The sequence below is a fragment of the Labrus bergylta genome, chromosome 5 (assembly GCF_963930695.1).
Source record: "Labrus bergylta chromosome 5, fLabBer1.1, whole genome shotgun sequence".
NCBI classification, from domain to species: domain Eukaryota; kingdom Metazoa; phylum Chordata; class Actinopteri; order Labriformes; family Labridae; genus Labrus; species Labrus bergylta.
The window spans coordinates 15,087,657-15,103,153 of NC_089199.1; the positions used below are offsets into that span (position 1 = coordinate 15,087,657).

Below are 15,497 nucleotides of genomic sequence, written 5' to 3' on the forward strand. Positions count from 1 at the left end.
TTGTAATTGACTGTTATTTGCGCAGTCTTGCAATAAAAAAATCCCCAAAATGATCCGAGAAGCTTAAATAAGTAACCTTTATTCGCGGAGGGATATTAGTGGTCTCAATTTGTTCCCAAGCGTCTCCCGAGTTGGCGGAGTTCTTAAAAACGCCTGTAACCATTGTAGTAGAGCAACGCCGTACCTTAAAACAAACGTACTTGTTTTCTACCGCTCTTCGCATCATCTACATTTGCCTTCAATCATCTTCATAACATGTAGGCTATCATGGACTTTAATTGGCCATATTAGCTATATATTGATACTGTTGGGAGCACATTTTGTTAAGAAAGTTACGGTTTTAGCTTAATGTGATCAGAACTTGACAATATGTAATTAAACGTGTTTTATTGGCCACATATTTTTCATCTTGATGTTATACATTATACAATAATTTATAGATAAATAGCTGCAACTTAAGGATACTATTAAAGCTACTAATTTCCCACTAATTCAGATTCAACATTTACTTGTCAATACAATTCGGATTCCGATACTATCCTACACACACAACCATATAACCACAGCAGTTTGTATGGCACGTCAGGGGGACGTTTAGGGAGGTTTCAATAAATAAATGTAATGAGACTTTTGAAAACAGGACAAGTTTATTCCACGATTTTTTGTTTATAAAATACATCTATGATATCTTACTCTTAACTTAGGCTCTGGAGCCTTAAAGACATGCACTGTGGATCCCTGGTAGGTCCAGATTCAGCACTAGTGGCATCAGCTTCAAAATACTCTGTTGAGTGCAATTAAGGAGATCATCTGATTGCCTTTGTGTTGTCTTGCTTCAGTGCAGTTAAGGGCTCTGAAGATTGATATACAGATGGATAAACACAGCATGGAGATGCAAATACATATGCTATATTAAAGAAAAATCAATAAGAAGAGAGCTTTAAAGCTCCTTTATGCACTCACATTCTGACTATCTCTTGCTATTCCTCTCTTAAAGAGGGAGACATATTTTATTTAGTTGAATCCCCTTGAAGTTGGGACAGTTGTTTTCGAATGCAGATAATTAGATATAAAATATCCTCCAGGTATCCAGGTGTTTAAACACATATTACAGTTATGGAATAATATTAAATAAACATGGAGTACACAATACAATTAAAAAATTTATTTAAATAGTTCTGTCATTTGTCCTTATTTTTTCTTGATCTTCTTATCCTTTGCCTTCTTTTTGCTTGGCTTCTCTGCATTGGCCTTTTTGTACAGGTAAATTCCCACCAGTCCGAGCAGAGTGGGCACCAAGGCTAAACACACGAGGGGGAACACATCGTTGACCATTTTCTGCCACGGCGTCTGCTGCATCACAGAAACCACCTCCACCTCGAACTCAAGAACAGCATCACCTGGAACAAGTTCAAAGTCAGTGTTTCACCACAACAGATGTTGATCATGTTTTCCATTTACTTGTTAATAACTTACACGTATTTATAGAAAAACAGAAGATATCCTACTTAACAGAAACTACTAATCAACCCTGTATTGCTGTAATACTGTTCTATATCGCTGCCTTGTAAAGGACTTTTTAACACTGAGGCTATAGTTTGAAGGCCTACTCCTTTAAAGCTTTTAATAATCAGTAGAAAAACAAACTAACATTTTGATTTTAGTCTTTACAGTGGCTTTGTCAATAAAATAAACAGCAGAACAACACCAGCCTTGTGGTTACAAGCGCTACTGAATTTGATCATCCCTGCTTAGTTTTGCAATGTTAGAGCCTATCACCTGATAGGTTTAAGCCTCTGGGTCGACAGATATTACTGGGCTCTGGTTTACACAGCAGATATCCAGAGAACTGATATCAGATATCCAGAAGACTTGTTCAATAAGCCAGACTTCCAACAACACTACCAGCAGCTCAAACTTAATTGGACACAATCAAAAAGCTTTAGATAAGGGGCGCTGGTGGCGCAGTGGTTAGAGCGCGCGCCCCATGTATGGAGGCTGTTCCTCCAAGCGGGCGGCCCAGGATCAAATCCGACCTGTGGCTCCTTTCCTGTATGTCATTCCCCACTCTCTTTCTCCCTGATTTCTCAATCTATCCACTGTTCTATCTCTCTAATAAAAGCACAAAATGCCCAAAAATAAATCTTCAAAAAAAAAAAAGAAAAAGCTTTAGATAATAAAATCTCGTCTCTTGCAGACAATTCTGCTTCCGGTGTTTTTGATTGTGGTACCTGGAATCGTAGGAGGGTAACCTTTTTTCCCATACGCAAGGTGAGATGGAATAGTGGCTTTGATTTTTTGCCTGATTGAAATAAAAAGATATTAAAAATAAATAACGAGGAAGCATTTCTCAGAATCAATCTCAGAATATCATTCATTCATGATTGTATGAAATGTTAATCTTATGTTTAGCTCTTTCACTTTTTTACTTACCCTTCACACACGCCGACCAAGCTTTGTTCTAGACCTTATGAGAGGACCAAACAGAGAGTCAATCAGCAAAGCAGGGCTGTAAATATCTCTCACATGTTAGCACAACAAAGTCTCAGCGAGTAAGCTCCACAAACGGATTTACTGTTTATCTACCTGCAATGACTGTTCTTTTTCCAAGCTCGACAACAAGAGGGTCCATGGAGAGCGATGAATCGATCACCTTTCCATCCATAAGTTTTCCCTGAACAGAGAAACATACAACGTGAGGCATGACATACCAACAGAAATTTGACAGATTTTTTTAAAAAATGTTTTCCTCTTTGAGAATTTTTTTCCGCATTTCCTAAATGCTTAATATTACGATTTCGGCCTTGGATTGGTTTATAAATATTTTGTTTGTAACGTAAGAAATAGTGCTCAAGTAAAGTCTCCCTTTCCCTTATTACTTTATCGTATTATGAACTGGAGAGGTTCATCAGTTAATAAATATGTAAGAAATGCATGCATGGCAGGACATTTACACAGCATGTTTCAAGCTACACATTATGAGTGATTGAGAATTTCCTCCCGGAAAATGACATCTGTCCTTGCTCATCTTCGAATATTACACAGGCGTTTGGGATGAGATTTTAATCCTGCAAAGGAAAATCCATACAAATATACAAAATACTTAGATATTTCTTGTATGTCTAACTAAGACATTTTCGAAAAAGAAGGAAATGTCATTCACTCCGATTGTGTTTGGTTTAGGCAAGCAGGGGTCAGGGGTCATTTATTTTATAGGTAAACATTATAATAATTATACTAAGCTGTATGACTCTAATGTGTCAAAATGAGGATTCATTCATATCCTGATAATAAAAATGACCTGAAATCAACAAGTGTGGGCTGTGAAAACCGCCAGTAGTAGTCTACTCATATTGATTTAAGTAAGTGTTCACTAACTGTCTGCTGGGCCTCCTTTGACAGATGAAAATATTTAAAAGCCTCCCCCACCCTTTAACATGCACACCAATATCAACATTTTATTGACATATCATAAAGACATTGAATCGTTTAAAAGTACTCTTACATGAAACTTCCTAATTTGTGACGACTACAGTAGATTCACTTCCAACCTAAAGTTTAAATTTAAATTTTTTTTTTTTTTAAACTAAACCCCCCCCTCCTCCCTGTCACATCTCTTGTGAGCCCCACTTTGGGAATCACTGGTTGAAGTGGTGTCAGCTCTGATCCACTGGCAGACTGAGCTTGTATTGCTGACGTGTTGCACCGCCCTATCACTCCAAAGCAAAAATTCAGAGGCGATCTTGTCACTCTCAGCGAGACGACGCCAAATGTACCACAATGGCGCACTCTAAACCACAATCTGGCCAGTGGTCACCAAAAGAGCCCTGAGTCTGACCGCATGAGTCTCATCATGAGGACGCAAAGCGGTGTTCACACGGACACGGTGCCACATACACAACAGCTGTATCCGTCACCAGCTGGACAAATGAAACCACAACAGACTACACATTACACTGAACAAATGGAGCTGACGATGTGGAAATGCTCTTCTTGCTTACCGTGTAGTGGATCTTCAGCGTGTCTCCCATTCCGGAAAGTACAGAGCAAGTTTCGGGTCTCACCTTGGGGTCAGAAGAGTTCACTGTTAACGCTGAAGCACTTTTATAGCGTAGGTTGGTGTTACTGTGTTATAGAGCTGCTGTGTTACTGCAGTGTGGCTGTGTACCAGCTGTGTGTATGTGTCACTCACCAGAGTCTCAACCTGCAGCTCTTCAGCTGTATTTTCTTCTGCCCGCGCGAGCCCACAGGTGAGAGCCGCGAGCAGGAGCAGGAAAACGCTGGCCTTCATTGTGAACTACTGGAAAAGATCTGCCATTCAACAACTTCCGAGTGGGCTTCTTCTGCACACGACTGCAGACGAGAGAGAGAGAGAGGCAAGGGGGGAAGAGAGAGAGATGACTCAGCGCCGCGTAATGCTGATGTGTTATAATACTGGAGCGATAAGGACTAGCGGCTCGTGGACGTTGCCCTTACACCTGGGTGTCCCTGAAGATCCCGCCTCAAACATTCCCCCAGCATCCCATGATCCCATCGGGCTTCTGTTCCGCGGGAGACAAGCGGAAGCTGCGTCGAGTGGAGACGCTAGGGGGCGTTGCTGGAGATCGAGACCCTCACAGTCATCGGGACGTCTCCTGTTCAAACAAACGTGCAGCGTACACGCCACGTCGATGCTATTCCCCTCACTAAACCACCTCTAGTACAGGCCTGGCAACTTTGTAGAAGCTATTTTTAACCTGAAAGTATAGAAATAATTTCTCTGTTAAAGTAGGTAAATATTAATAATTATTAAAATAATAATTATTAATATTGAGATTATAATGAGATTCATTTTTATGTTTGTTGGTATGATAAGGTTGTGACCATCACCACTACCATCAGATTGGAATTTCAACGTTCAATAAATCTTATTGGTACCTTAAATTATTAAGCTTGTTACCATTAAAAGAATATGTCCTGTGTTTATCTGTGACCACATTTCTCATAGTCAGAATTTCAAATCTATTTCCCCAGAGGTAGCCGGCATGTGTAGTGTAGGATACTTGTTTGGAGTCCAACTCAAAACTAAAATGAAAACCTGCATAAATAGCCATTCAAGTGTAGAACAATACAGTGATGTTTTTATACAAACAGAGGCAAATAAATTGTAAATTCAACAACAAACCATTGACTATTCTTTTACATATTTTTTTTTTTTTTGTTGATAAGATCCGAAAATGATCTCAGAATTGCAAAAAATACTGTGACATTTTATTTTGTGTTTTTTGTGCATGTTGTGACCCCATGTTAATTGTTTCTTTAATGCATTGTACAGCTGTTACTGTTGACATGCTTCTTCACCTATGACTCACTTTATTTCCCTATTTTTGCTTGCAGCGGAACATATGAGCACCATCACAGATCCTCTGTGACGTGTTATCAGGGTCATTGATATGTCATCACACGACATTATAACTCTGCCTCTTTAACCCTCTAAAATTTCAAATCCAAAGTGTTTCTTGTCAAAGTCCTAGAGTGTGGCTATTAATCCCTAGTACTTGCATTTCAGCCTTTCAGACTCAGTTTTTTATTTCATCTTGAAAACTGTGATCTAGTCATCCCCATATTACTCATACTTACTTCCCCTTCTGCTTTATTTGCAACAATGAACCACTACATGACAAAAAATCCAACCACCAACTGTCTGAAGTCCTTTGTTTGCCAGCAGGATATCATAGAAGTTTATTGGCACTGTTTGTGCTGTCCATGCCACATGCTCAGTTAAGTCATTGAGCTTTGTTAGATGAAGCTATTGAGACAGGAGGATGCGTGATGATAAATACACCAGGTGTCATGCCATGCAGCTTGCAGGCTCAAGCAGTGTGTTGTTGATTCACGAGGATCCTTGTCTGTTACAATGGGTTTAACATTATAAATATGTGATCAAATCAACATTTCAGCAATAACAGACAATACAGACTCTTTGTAATAAAACACTGTCAAATGCAGTACAGAAAAAAACACAACTGACTAATTCATGTGGTTTTAACATGTGTCTCAATAGCCATGTTCAACCACTGCATCACATTTTATGAAATCATATTTACACAGGAAATTATTTTCTGTGGCAATAGCACATTATCTCAAACTTTACTTCAATTTAGAAACCAAGCAGTTCCCCTTGTTTTTGTCCAATGAAATTATTGCAAAAGTATTATGCAATACCAAAAACCTTTTTAGAGAAATGTCTGAAAGGTTCACACATTCAACAGGAACTTAATGCACCATTCTGAACAATTTGTAATCCGAATGTAGTGTGAACCATTCCCACAATTTGACATTGCCAACAATTTGTAAAAACACCTCTTGATGTAATCCTGAAGATCTGTAGTTTAATAAGTATTCACTCATCGTTCATTTGTGCAAGACATGATTAAAAAGGCATACTTTTTTAAACTGTTTTTTTTCCCTTCTCTTGCTGTCTTGTAGTTATTTTATTTTCTATTTCATTCAGTCTCTTATCCATTCATTATTTCAGTGTCAATTAATTCAATATTGCACCCTATGTATGTATGTAGGGTAAAAAACACTGTGACAAACAAATGATAAAATATAGCATCATCCACTACATTACTTTTGTTTAATGTTTCCAGTGATAAAATAAAATTGGATTAACATTTTTGAACAAATATCAATTACAGGTAAGTTGACCATTAATTGGTTTTAGTTTCTGGTTTAAGTTTTATTAATTAATTGATATTGGTTTGTATTAAGGAAGAACAAAATTAAATATTAGAACAAGTAGCTTAATTATATAATATTCAAGCATTTGGGAACATCATCATGTTAATGATTTATCTGTTGTTATCCTATGCAGGGTCACTGTGAGTACATTAGTTTATTATTATAAAAGGCTAGTAGACAACAAGTAGTTTTTCCAAGTCTTATAAAGTCTTATAAAGGTAAATCTGGAATTGAATGAACAAAAATCATGAAATCTGATAGAAGTAGCCCATGTTTATCACAGACATTTAGGCTACAAATCATAGACTGTAAATACATTTGTAAATGTATACAGTCTATGTTAGAAATCTGATTGTTTAAACGTTTGTTTTTTATTTGCACCAAGCTCCTTGTTGGTTTTTCTACTCTCGCGAGATCTCGTTTGCTGCGTTGTCCACTGGAAAGTACCGTGACCACGTTAGGTTGAGGAGGACACCACGGCGAAGGTAAGTGAGGAAACTGACACCACCATCAATTACAACGATAACAGACATGTAGGTCTGAGCAGCTGAGTAAATAATAGGGGTCGAGATGGTTTTGTGGCGTTGACCGGATGTTGGCTGGGTTAGAGCAGGGGACGGCGGCGGCTCTCTGACAGCAGGGTGCCCGGTGAGGTGATGAGAAGGATGGATGAATGGGCTGGATCATCGATTCCGCGGTTAAAGCTTAACTAGACTGACAGGAGAGTGGAGAACACACGAAAACATGTTTAAATTGAGAATGAAATGTTAACCTGATTGGAAGGATGTACCGGGCCGATGTTCACGGATAATAATGGCTGAAACGTTACCTACCGTAGCCTTCACGGCTAACGTAACCTGAGTCACTCGGGGCTGAATTACAGTATCACGTTACCACCGTGGCCTGCTTCTGGTTCAATCCCTCTCTTATTCAGCACCATGGACAGCCTCACATCTACTGACGCTTTAGAGTAGGAATTGTATCTTAGAAGTAACTTTACTTAGTCTGTTAATACTCTGAAACAGCTTCATGATAAATAATATTTTATGAAGCTATATAAATTAAACAAACATTTACCTTTTTCCACATCGAAATGACCGAACAGACATACATTTATGTAATTCTGAGTATTTGCATTGACTATGGCATTAGAAGGAGCACATATCCTCCAACATAGCACCTTGTCCAAAGATGCATTTGTGCTTTTAGAGGAAATAATATGGGGAAAAAAACATGTCAGCTTGTATTCTATATATTATCTTGTTAGCACATTAGCACACAGAAAGTCGAGACCATAATGTTAATGAAGATAATAAAACTAAATAGTGAAGAGTGAATGCCGTGCCAGTAATATGTGATCAAGTAAATGTCCCATTGAGCTTAGATCATTTCAGACACTTAAATAAGACATTGCTTTTGTTCTCAGACTGTCCATTAACTGAGACTCTCTCCTAGCAGCTGTGTTTGCAAAAGTTTTTTTTTTAACTTAAAATCTTTAGATGCATGTTCATTATATGTGTGTACATCCAGACCCCACATCTGAGAAACAGCTGAAATGTGTCCTGATTTCGTCCAGGTGGCTTTGTGATGGGATTTAACGCCCAAGTCGTGCTCAATCTGGTAATGTAGGACATTTTGCATTTGCTCTCAGGGCTTGGCTTTGTTGTTGCAGGCTAACATTTGAAGAAGAGGAAGAAAAAAAAAAACAGCAAAAGGGGTCTGAACAGATTGTGCTGCAGCCTGAAGTCATGGCAACAACATGCATATCCTTTGTCCTATGTCAGGATGACTGAGGACGATTAGCATACTTTGCACCTGTCCTTGCAGTATGCATTCAGAAGTGAGAATTTCTGGCTAAGGGGAAGAACTGGTCCATATCATTATCTTCAACATCAGATATTCTGTAACTCCGATGGCAGGTCACATGGCTTAGGGTTAGTCACTGTTACCTTTCCGTTTGTTTTAAATAGTTTATATGGATAGGATACTGTCGCATATCCATTGCAGTCACCTGAATTGAATTAAAATCATATTGTTCCAACTTTGTGATATAATTATATCAACTTAATGCTGCATTGTGATGGTACTTGTGATTTAGTCCTCTAATCAGAACAGCATCTCTGATGAAATGATCACATGACATCATAGCATGCACTTAAAAGCACGACTAAATGGTTGTTTTTTTCCCTCCTCTCAGACTTCCTTTATAATATATCCCAGCTGGACTAATCAAACTTTCCAGAAATAGTATAAAGATTAGAGCCGCAGACTGAAGATTAAGAACGTCATCTGAATCATGGGGAACATTTTTGGGAATTTGCTGAAGAGCCTCATAGGGAAGAAGGAGATGAGGATTTTGATGGTCGGGCTCGATGCCGCAGGAAAAACCACAATTCTCTACAAGCTCAAGCTGGGGGAAATTGTCACCACAATTCCGACAATTGGTATGTATGGGCACAGTCAAACTGAAATGTCTTCTAAAGTCATGCACTCTTCTCTATGTCTGCTTTACAAGTAACACAATGTCGTTCTTAAAGGGTTTAACGTGGAGACAGTGGAGTATAAGAACATCAGCTTCACCGTGTGGGACGTGGGTGGGCAGGACAAGATCCGCCCACTATGGAGACACTACTTTCAAAACACACAGGGTGAGCCGAGCAAATCAGAGGATAGCACCACAACAAGACATTAACCCTCTCCTCTTCTGCTTCATATATAATCAACTTTTCTTTCTTTTTTTTTCTGTTTTAGGTCTAATTTTTGTGGTGGACAGTAATGACAGAGAGCGTGTGAACGAAGCACGAGAGGAGCTGATGAGGATGCTGGCTGAGGACGAACTGAGAGATGCAGTCCTTCTTGTGTTTGCAAATAAACAGGCAAGAAACCATAACTGTTCTGCATATACATATAGGACTGAATGCATTGGAGGGTTGACATTAAGATCACCCAGCTGCACTAACTTCTGGTATCTTTGAGAAGAAATAACACTCAAAGAAGCTCTGTAATCATTTGTGACTTAAATTCAATGACAACAGTAACTTCTTATTGGTTGACCCCGCTCTTTTGTGATTTAAATACATTTATTATACATAAATTTTTTTTCTTTTAAAGATTTATTTTTGGGGCTTTTTATGCATTTCTTAGAGAGACAACAGAATCTGAAATAAAGGAGAGCGAGAGTGGGGAATGACAGAAACTACAAGTCAGAAATTAACCCCTTATTACACCATTATCAACACAAAGAGACCAGAAACCAAAAAGTAGACACAGAACAATTATAATCCTAACTAAACAAAGTATTCTGATGATTCTTCCAGATGTAGAGTCCAAAAACAACCGCTCCATCCGGTCATCATCAGTGCTCAAAAATGTTTCAGGATTTTAAGTGTACATTTTATTTATCAAAGGTGTTCGGGACTCATCATAAAAGGGACAATACAACAGAAAGAAGAGATTCTCGACTTCTCCTAATTCTCACAGTTCACAGTCTAAGTTCCTTTAGGAGGTTTTTATACCTGCTGACTTTATTAGCTCAAGGAAGGATTCCTGTTCTCAACTGAACAGCCTAAGAACTGTGACTTCATGTTAAGTTTAGTTTGATAAAAGGTTCAGTTACACAATTGTGCTTGATTTGGATATATATGTCTTTATTTTGGTTTTAACAAGATATCATTGAACCATTTCTCTTCATATCCAGCAAGTAATTTATTTCTAATTGTGTTCACACTGCATGGTGAATAATTTCTACAGATGTATTGTAATTCAGCTTCACCAAAGATTGTGTTGTTTAAACAAACCAGGTTCTTTACAACCCAGTGTTACATTCAATAGCATGTCAATAATTGCCATGTAAACAGCAGCCCACGAGTGAATTTAAAATTAAAAAGACGTTTTTTAATATTTCTGAAATTGAATCAAAGTAGCGGCTTTTTTTTTTTACAACATATATAAAAGATACAAATGTTTATCCTACAAGGTCAACATGTCTAATAATGCAGGGTTCCTTTGAAAGAAGCAGTGTGCAGGATTTAGTGCCACCCAGCTGTGAGTCTATAGATTGCACTTTCTGTTCTTACTATCCAATGTGTCAGGAGAAGCAAAATTCTACCACAGAACATGGAACCAGGATTTCTCTTTTGAATAAAGGACCCCAACTTTCTGCTCTGATTACTGACCTCTCTCCTCACCGACAGGACTTGCCCAATGCCATGAACGCTGCAGAGATCACAGACAAGTTGGGCTTACACTCCCTGCGCCATCGTAACTGGTACATCCAGGCCACCTGTGCCACCAGTGGCGACGGCCTCTATGAGGGGTTGGATTGGCTGGCCAATCAACTAAAGAACAAGAAATGAGAAGGAAAACTGGAACAAGCAGCCACAACATGTCGAAGGTTTTGTTTGATTTTGGGAAATGGGAAGGGAGTTTGGTACAAGGGGTTTGATTGATGGAGGAAATGTAAGATTCTGGATGGGGGGGGGCTTTTATTTTCAGTCAGCTGAGGTTCCTAATAATCTTCTGCTTATTGTAAACATATCTACTTCATATTTAACTACTCACACGAACAAAATGAAATGCACATTAGCTGTAAGCAATCACAGCAGACACTTGCTTTTCCAGTGTCCACCTCTTGTCCTTAGATTAAATGTACTGTATGTTAGTCTCTATGTGCTGTACCAAGTCTTATTTGACTCCACAGAGTCAGCAGTGAGTCAAGTAAGACCTATCGTTGATGTTTGTTTTTCCCGTGTCAGTCGTCCATGTAAAGAACATTTCTGTGTCAGTTGCACTTTCTGTTTGTTTGTTTGTATTTTTCCTTTCTTTCGGGCTAACAGAGCTATGTTCGAGAACAATCGCAGCTGGCGGATTCTCGTCAACTCACAGGTTTTAGCGTCCTTTTTTTTCCTACATGATACTGAGATACTCAGATAAACTGTGTACATATGTGTGAGAGTGTTTGCGTACTGTGTGTTTGTGCAACTAAACCAGTCTCGATGAATCATTAACAACTCTGTAACAGGACTGGAATTTCCCTCACATCAAATCTTCTACTTGCGGCCTTTCTTTGAAAATCTTTTCATTTCTATTTGTAAGTGATGCATATCGCCTGATATGGGCCCCGTTGACAAACATTGGCTGGTTGGTAAATAATGTGGCATGAACCGATGTCATTAGGCAATGTTCATCTGTTGTGTCGTATCATTGTAATTCTGGCAAGCTAGTATATGTTACTGCTGTTTCAGAGAAGAGGTTTTATATTTGGCAGAAGAAGTTACCTGGTGGACAAACTCTGATCTGCTTTCATGGTCAAACATGAGAGAAAATGTCGACAGTGTGGCAGCCTTACACCAAAAGAAGTCATGAAAAAACATTTGAATCGGCAATTGGCCAAATTGTTATTTTAAACATCAGTATCGGCACTGATTTTCACAATCGGTGTGTCCACTTCTTTGAACATCCTGCTCAGTATCAACTACTGCACTGCATGCATCCTGCTAGATCTTGCTGACGTTGTTGCTTATTATCCGCCCATGCATTGATGTTGATGCTGGTTGTAGATTTTATTTTAATGCCCTCGTCATTTTCTGATGCAAAAACTAACCCTAGCAACCAATTTCTGAATTATTAGTCAATACAAACACAACATAGTCATCTTTATGGTTTAAATATTCAAACAGTTCTATAGATATTCTCAGCACACATATCCTGCACATCCTCAATCATGCTGCTCTCACTTGTCGTGTTTTTGTCTCCGACTTTCTGCTTGTGGATGATTCTGTAGCTGGAAACTGTGTCAATTGAATGTGAATATTGTTTATTTGATCTTTATTTCAATGGTGTGTCAACATAATTATGTAAAAGAAAGCAGGTTCAAATATCAGCAATCGCACATCTCACTTCTAAATCCCTGAGTCACCACTGATACCAGCAGAATCCACACACTCCTGTCAGTACAACCATTTCTTTGTGCCATACATGAGTACTAATACTGATAAACTGTTACAGTACACTTTACAGTAATCACACTCCTCGAAGTTATAAACACATTGTTTATAATCAGTATATATTGTGTGTTTAATCATGAGTTTGGTGTTTCTGGTTTGTGGCCTTATTATATTTAGTGATGACTTTAATGTAATGAACAAAAAAAAATCTGAATGGGCGATCGGTTTTATGATTATGAGTCCCATTTATTGATCTTTAAAGAATGATTTACAGATGGATTCCTTTACGCCCTCAAGAGGCTGGGTTTGAACCACTGTTCATTATGGTTAGGCAAAGGTTTTGTCCTTTTTGTTGGGCCAGTATACTTGATTCATAGTTGGTGGTAGATTTCTTTATTTTTATTTGAAGATGTAGACTGTGTCTGTGAAACAATGATCAACCGTGTGAAGAAAAACAACACAAATGAGAAATACTTCTGATGAGTCATTCTGTACCGTTGTAGTTACACAAGGTTTAAAAGAAAAAAAAAGGAGGACCGTGTTTCCGTGCTGAACGCAAGGAGACTTCTATATGTGATGTAAGACAACAAACAAAATCCTGCTGTATTGCAAATAAACTCATTTTCTGTATGACCTGTCTCAGTAACTGTGAGTGTTTCTGATAGAGTTTATGTTTACAGATGATACCTGATTCAATGAGAAGAGCAGAGCTTGCTGTTGCAAACCTTTACCAGACGAGGGCAGTCTTTAGCAACAGTATCTAGTCACCAAATCTGTAGATGGATGAAGACATTTGGATCTTTATATGCATGGACAGATGTTGATGTGTTTGGCATTTAAATTAGTTGATTACATTTACCTCTTCAGTTACCTTGTGTGTGTGATACTTTGTTTAAGTGAATACAAATTTATAAAAGACTGTGCTACTATTGAGATATTGTCACCACTTTCCAAGCTACAACCTTGTAGTTCTGTACTCCTCTCAGGTTGTTGTTTCTGTGAGGACAAAAGAAAAAAAAATACTTTTGAGAAAGACTTCCTGTTGGTGGTGAAATATTAACTATTGGTTTTGAACAGCCCTCTGACATTTGAAATGACTTTGACTTAGGATAACTCTTTCTGGGGAACTAGAGTCTGCTCTTTTGTTAGATGCATACTTCTCTGTAATTACTTTAAGAAATAGTATGTTTTTAAATGTGTTTGTGTATGTGACAGACAGACTGGAGCTGCAGGCTGAGCCAGTTTCTACAGAGCCGTTCAGCTAGCTCTCCCACTCTTAAAGGTAGACAATGTTTGCATGAAGCCTGAGTGACAAACTATGAAGATGTCAAAAAGATAAGACTTTCTGACCAAACCAGATATTAGTCTGGGTTCAAGAAGAACACAGTCTGCAGCACACTTTGCTTGTTCGAAACTGGATGAAATGTCCAGCAACTTTGTACCTGAGTACTAAGTACAGCAATATAATCATCCCGGGGTAGAGTGATGCAGCAATAAAATACCTGAAATGTCACGCATGAAGGTGTGGAGGGGTCAACGCCATGACTGTTATGAACAGATATGTTTCTTAGGAGCATGACACATAACAGAAAGGAAACTGATATTTTTTTTAGGTGAATTGTTGTTTGTATGTTTCTTTAATTGTCAGGAACTTAATGAAAGGGCCCTTTCTTTGTTGAAGAGACAGATTTCCAGTCCATTAGGGGAAAAAGGAAGTGAGTTTAGTGCATTGGTTCCCACCCTGGCAGATTTCAGTATTCAGTATCAGTATTTTCTGTTGGGGGGTGGGTCAGCTTTTTTTTTTAAATAGGGGGGTTCCAAGGAAAAGCTTGTAATCCACTAATTTTGGGGATTAAAAACCACTGTTCTTTAAACCCAAAAACTGGGAATGAAAAGAAAACATGGACATGTGTATTAAGAACTGGATTTAATACATTACCCTTAAATAATATGCTCTCCGTGTCTACAGCCAACATCTCCATAATTCCACAAATGTTAAGACAGGTGATTAAGTGTACGTAAAAAGCATAACAATATCACTCCTGTGCAACTCTACAAATTGCTCTGCAGGATATTTTGCAACAAAAAGGACTGGTGGTTGTGGTGATGGAGGAACAGTGCTTTGAGAGTTTGTTGTTTTTGTTTTCAATGTCTTCATCAGGTGTCCAAGTTTTTTTTATGAAGTTTTATTTCTCGTGTATTGCTGTAACTGCAGGCAGGGCTCTGTTAGATAAATCAGTGCCAGAGAATCAGACGCTCGTGCCTCTGGTTGGCTGAGAGCTGCGCTCCAATCACTGCGCGCAGTGATTGCTCTTACGCAGATCCGTAAAGTTACGGCTCAGTCAATAGTCAAACAGGGAAAACACGGACTACTTATCACTACTGAGCGATTTACATTTCCTTCTATTGATAACAAAAAAACAACCGCTTAATGATGTGGATTTACGCAACTCTAATGAATGGACTACCTCGGGTTTAAACGACTGGAGACGATTTTTGACGAGAAAGGGACACACCTCTTTTTATAGATTAGATGTTTAATGTTTTAAACGTCACCTTCTTTGGAATTTGATCGAGGATGGCTGCCGACCCTCTCTTGAGGAAGGTGAAACAGGTGCTTTGGGTCTTGCTGCCGTGTGCTCTCCAGCTCTGCAGCGCGCAGACACAAGGAGGTGGGCTTAAACACACACACTCACACACTTTATACACACTTTCCTGTCCATGATCAATTTTTACATTAAAATAACCCAGAAAATCCACCAACACTTGCGGTGTGGTTTTGACAAATCCTTGTGAATACCTGGAATACATACACCTTCTCACTAAACC

At 38.6% G+C, this 15,497-nt stretch overlaps 3 protein-coding genes across 6 annotated transcripts in view; 2 read left to right on the plus strand and 1 right to left on the minus strand.

The window, feature by feature from the left end:
• Nucleotides 1-625: 625 nt before the first annotated feature.
• Nucleotides 626-4,617, minus strand: fkbp11 (FKBP prolyl isomerase 11). 2 transcript variants are annotated; one of them, XM_020646796.3, is made up of 7 exons: nucleotides 4,477-4,617; nucleotides 4,193-4,353; nucleotides 4,002-4,064; nucleotides 2,587-2,674; nucleotides 2,434-2,467; nucleotides 2,232-2,302; nucleotides 626-1,400 (listed from the first exon to the last, which is right to left on the minus strand). In XM_020646796.3, the coding sequence occupies exons 2-7, from the start codon at nucleotides 4,289-4,291 to the stop codon at nucleotides 1,192-1,194; spliced, it is 564 nt and encodes a 187-aa protein (XP_020502452.1). In that variant the 5' UTR covers nucleotides 4,292-4,353; nucleotides 4,477-4,617; the 3' UTR covers nucleotides 626-1,191. The 2 variants fall into 2 exon arrangements, with proteins under 2 accessions (XP_020502452.1, XP_020502450.1); XM_020646794.3 differs by having other exon boundaries at nucleotides 4,193-4,551.
• A 2,522-nt stretch (nucleotides 4,618-7,139) lies between these two features.
• Nucleotides 7,140-13,298, plus strand: arf3b (ADP-ribosylation factor 3b). 2 transcript variants are annotated; one of them, XM_020646826.3, is made up of 5 exons: nucleotides 7,140-7,208; nucleotides 8,921-9,167; nucleotides 9,261-9,371; nucleotides 9,475-9,599; nucleotides 10,917-13,298. In XM_020646826.3, the coding sequence occupies exons 2-5, from the start codon at nucleotides 9,020-9,022 to the stop codon at nucleotides 11,076-11,078; spliced, it is 546 nt and encodes a 181-aa protein (XP_020502482.1). In that variant the 5' UTR covers nucleotides 7,140-7,208; nucleotides 8,921-9,019; the 3' UTR covers nucleotides 11,079-13,298. The 2 variants fall into 2 exon arrangements, with proteins under 2 accessions (XP_020502482.1, XP_020502483.1); XM_020646827.3 differs by lacking the exon at nucleotides 7,140-7,208 and adding an exon at nucleotides 8,382-8,657.
• Nucleotides 13,299-15,005: 1,707 nt separating this feature from the next.
• erbb3a (erb-b2 receptor tyrosine kinase 3a) overlaps nucleotides 15,006-15,497 on the plus strand; it is a 23,574-nt gene continuing 23,082 nt past the window's right edge. For both annotated transcript variants that reach the window (XM_020646824.3, XM_065954963.1), the window contains exon 1: nucleotides 15,006-15,340. In XM_020646824.3, coding sequence (XP_020502480.1) covers nucleotides 15,247-15,340 — 94 coding nt within the window. In that variant the 5' untranslated portion in view covers nucleotides 15,006-15,246. The remainder of the gene's footprint in view (nucleotides 15,341-15,497) is intronic.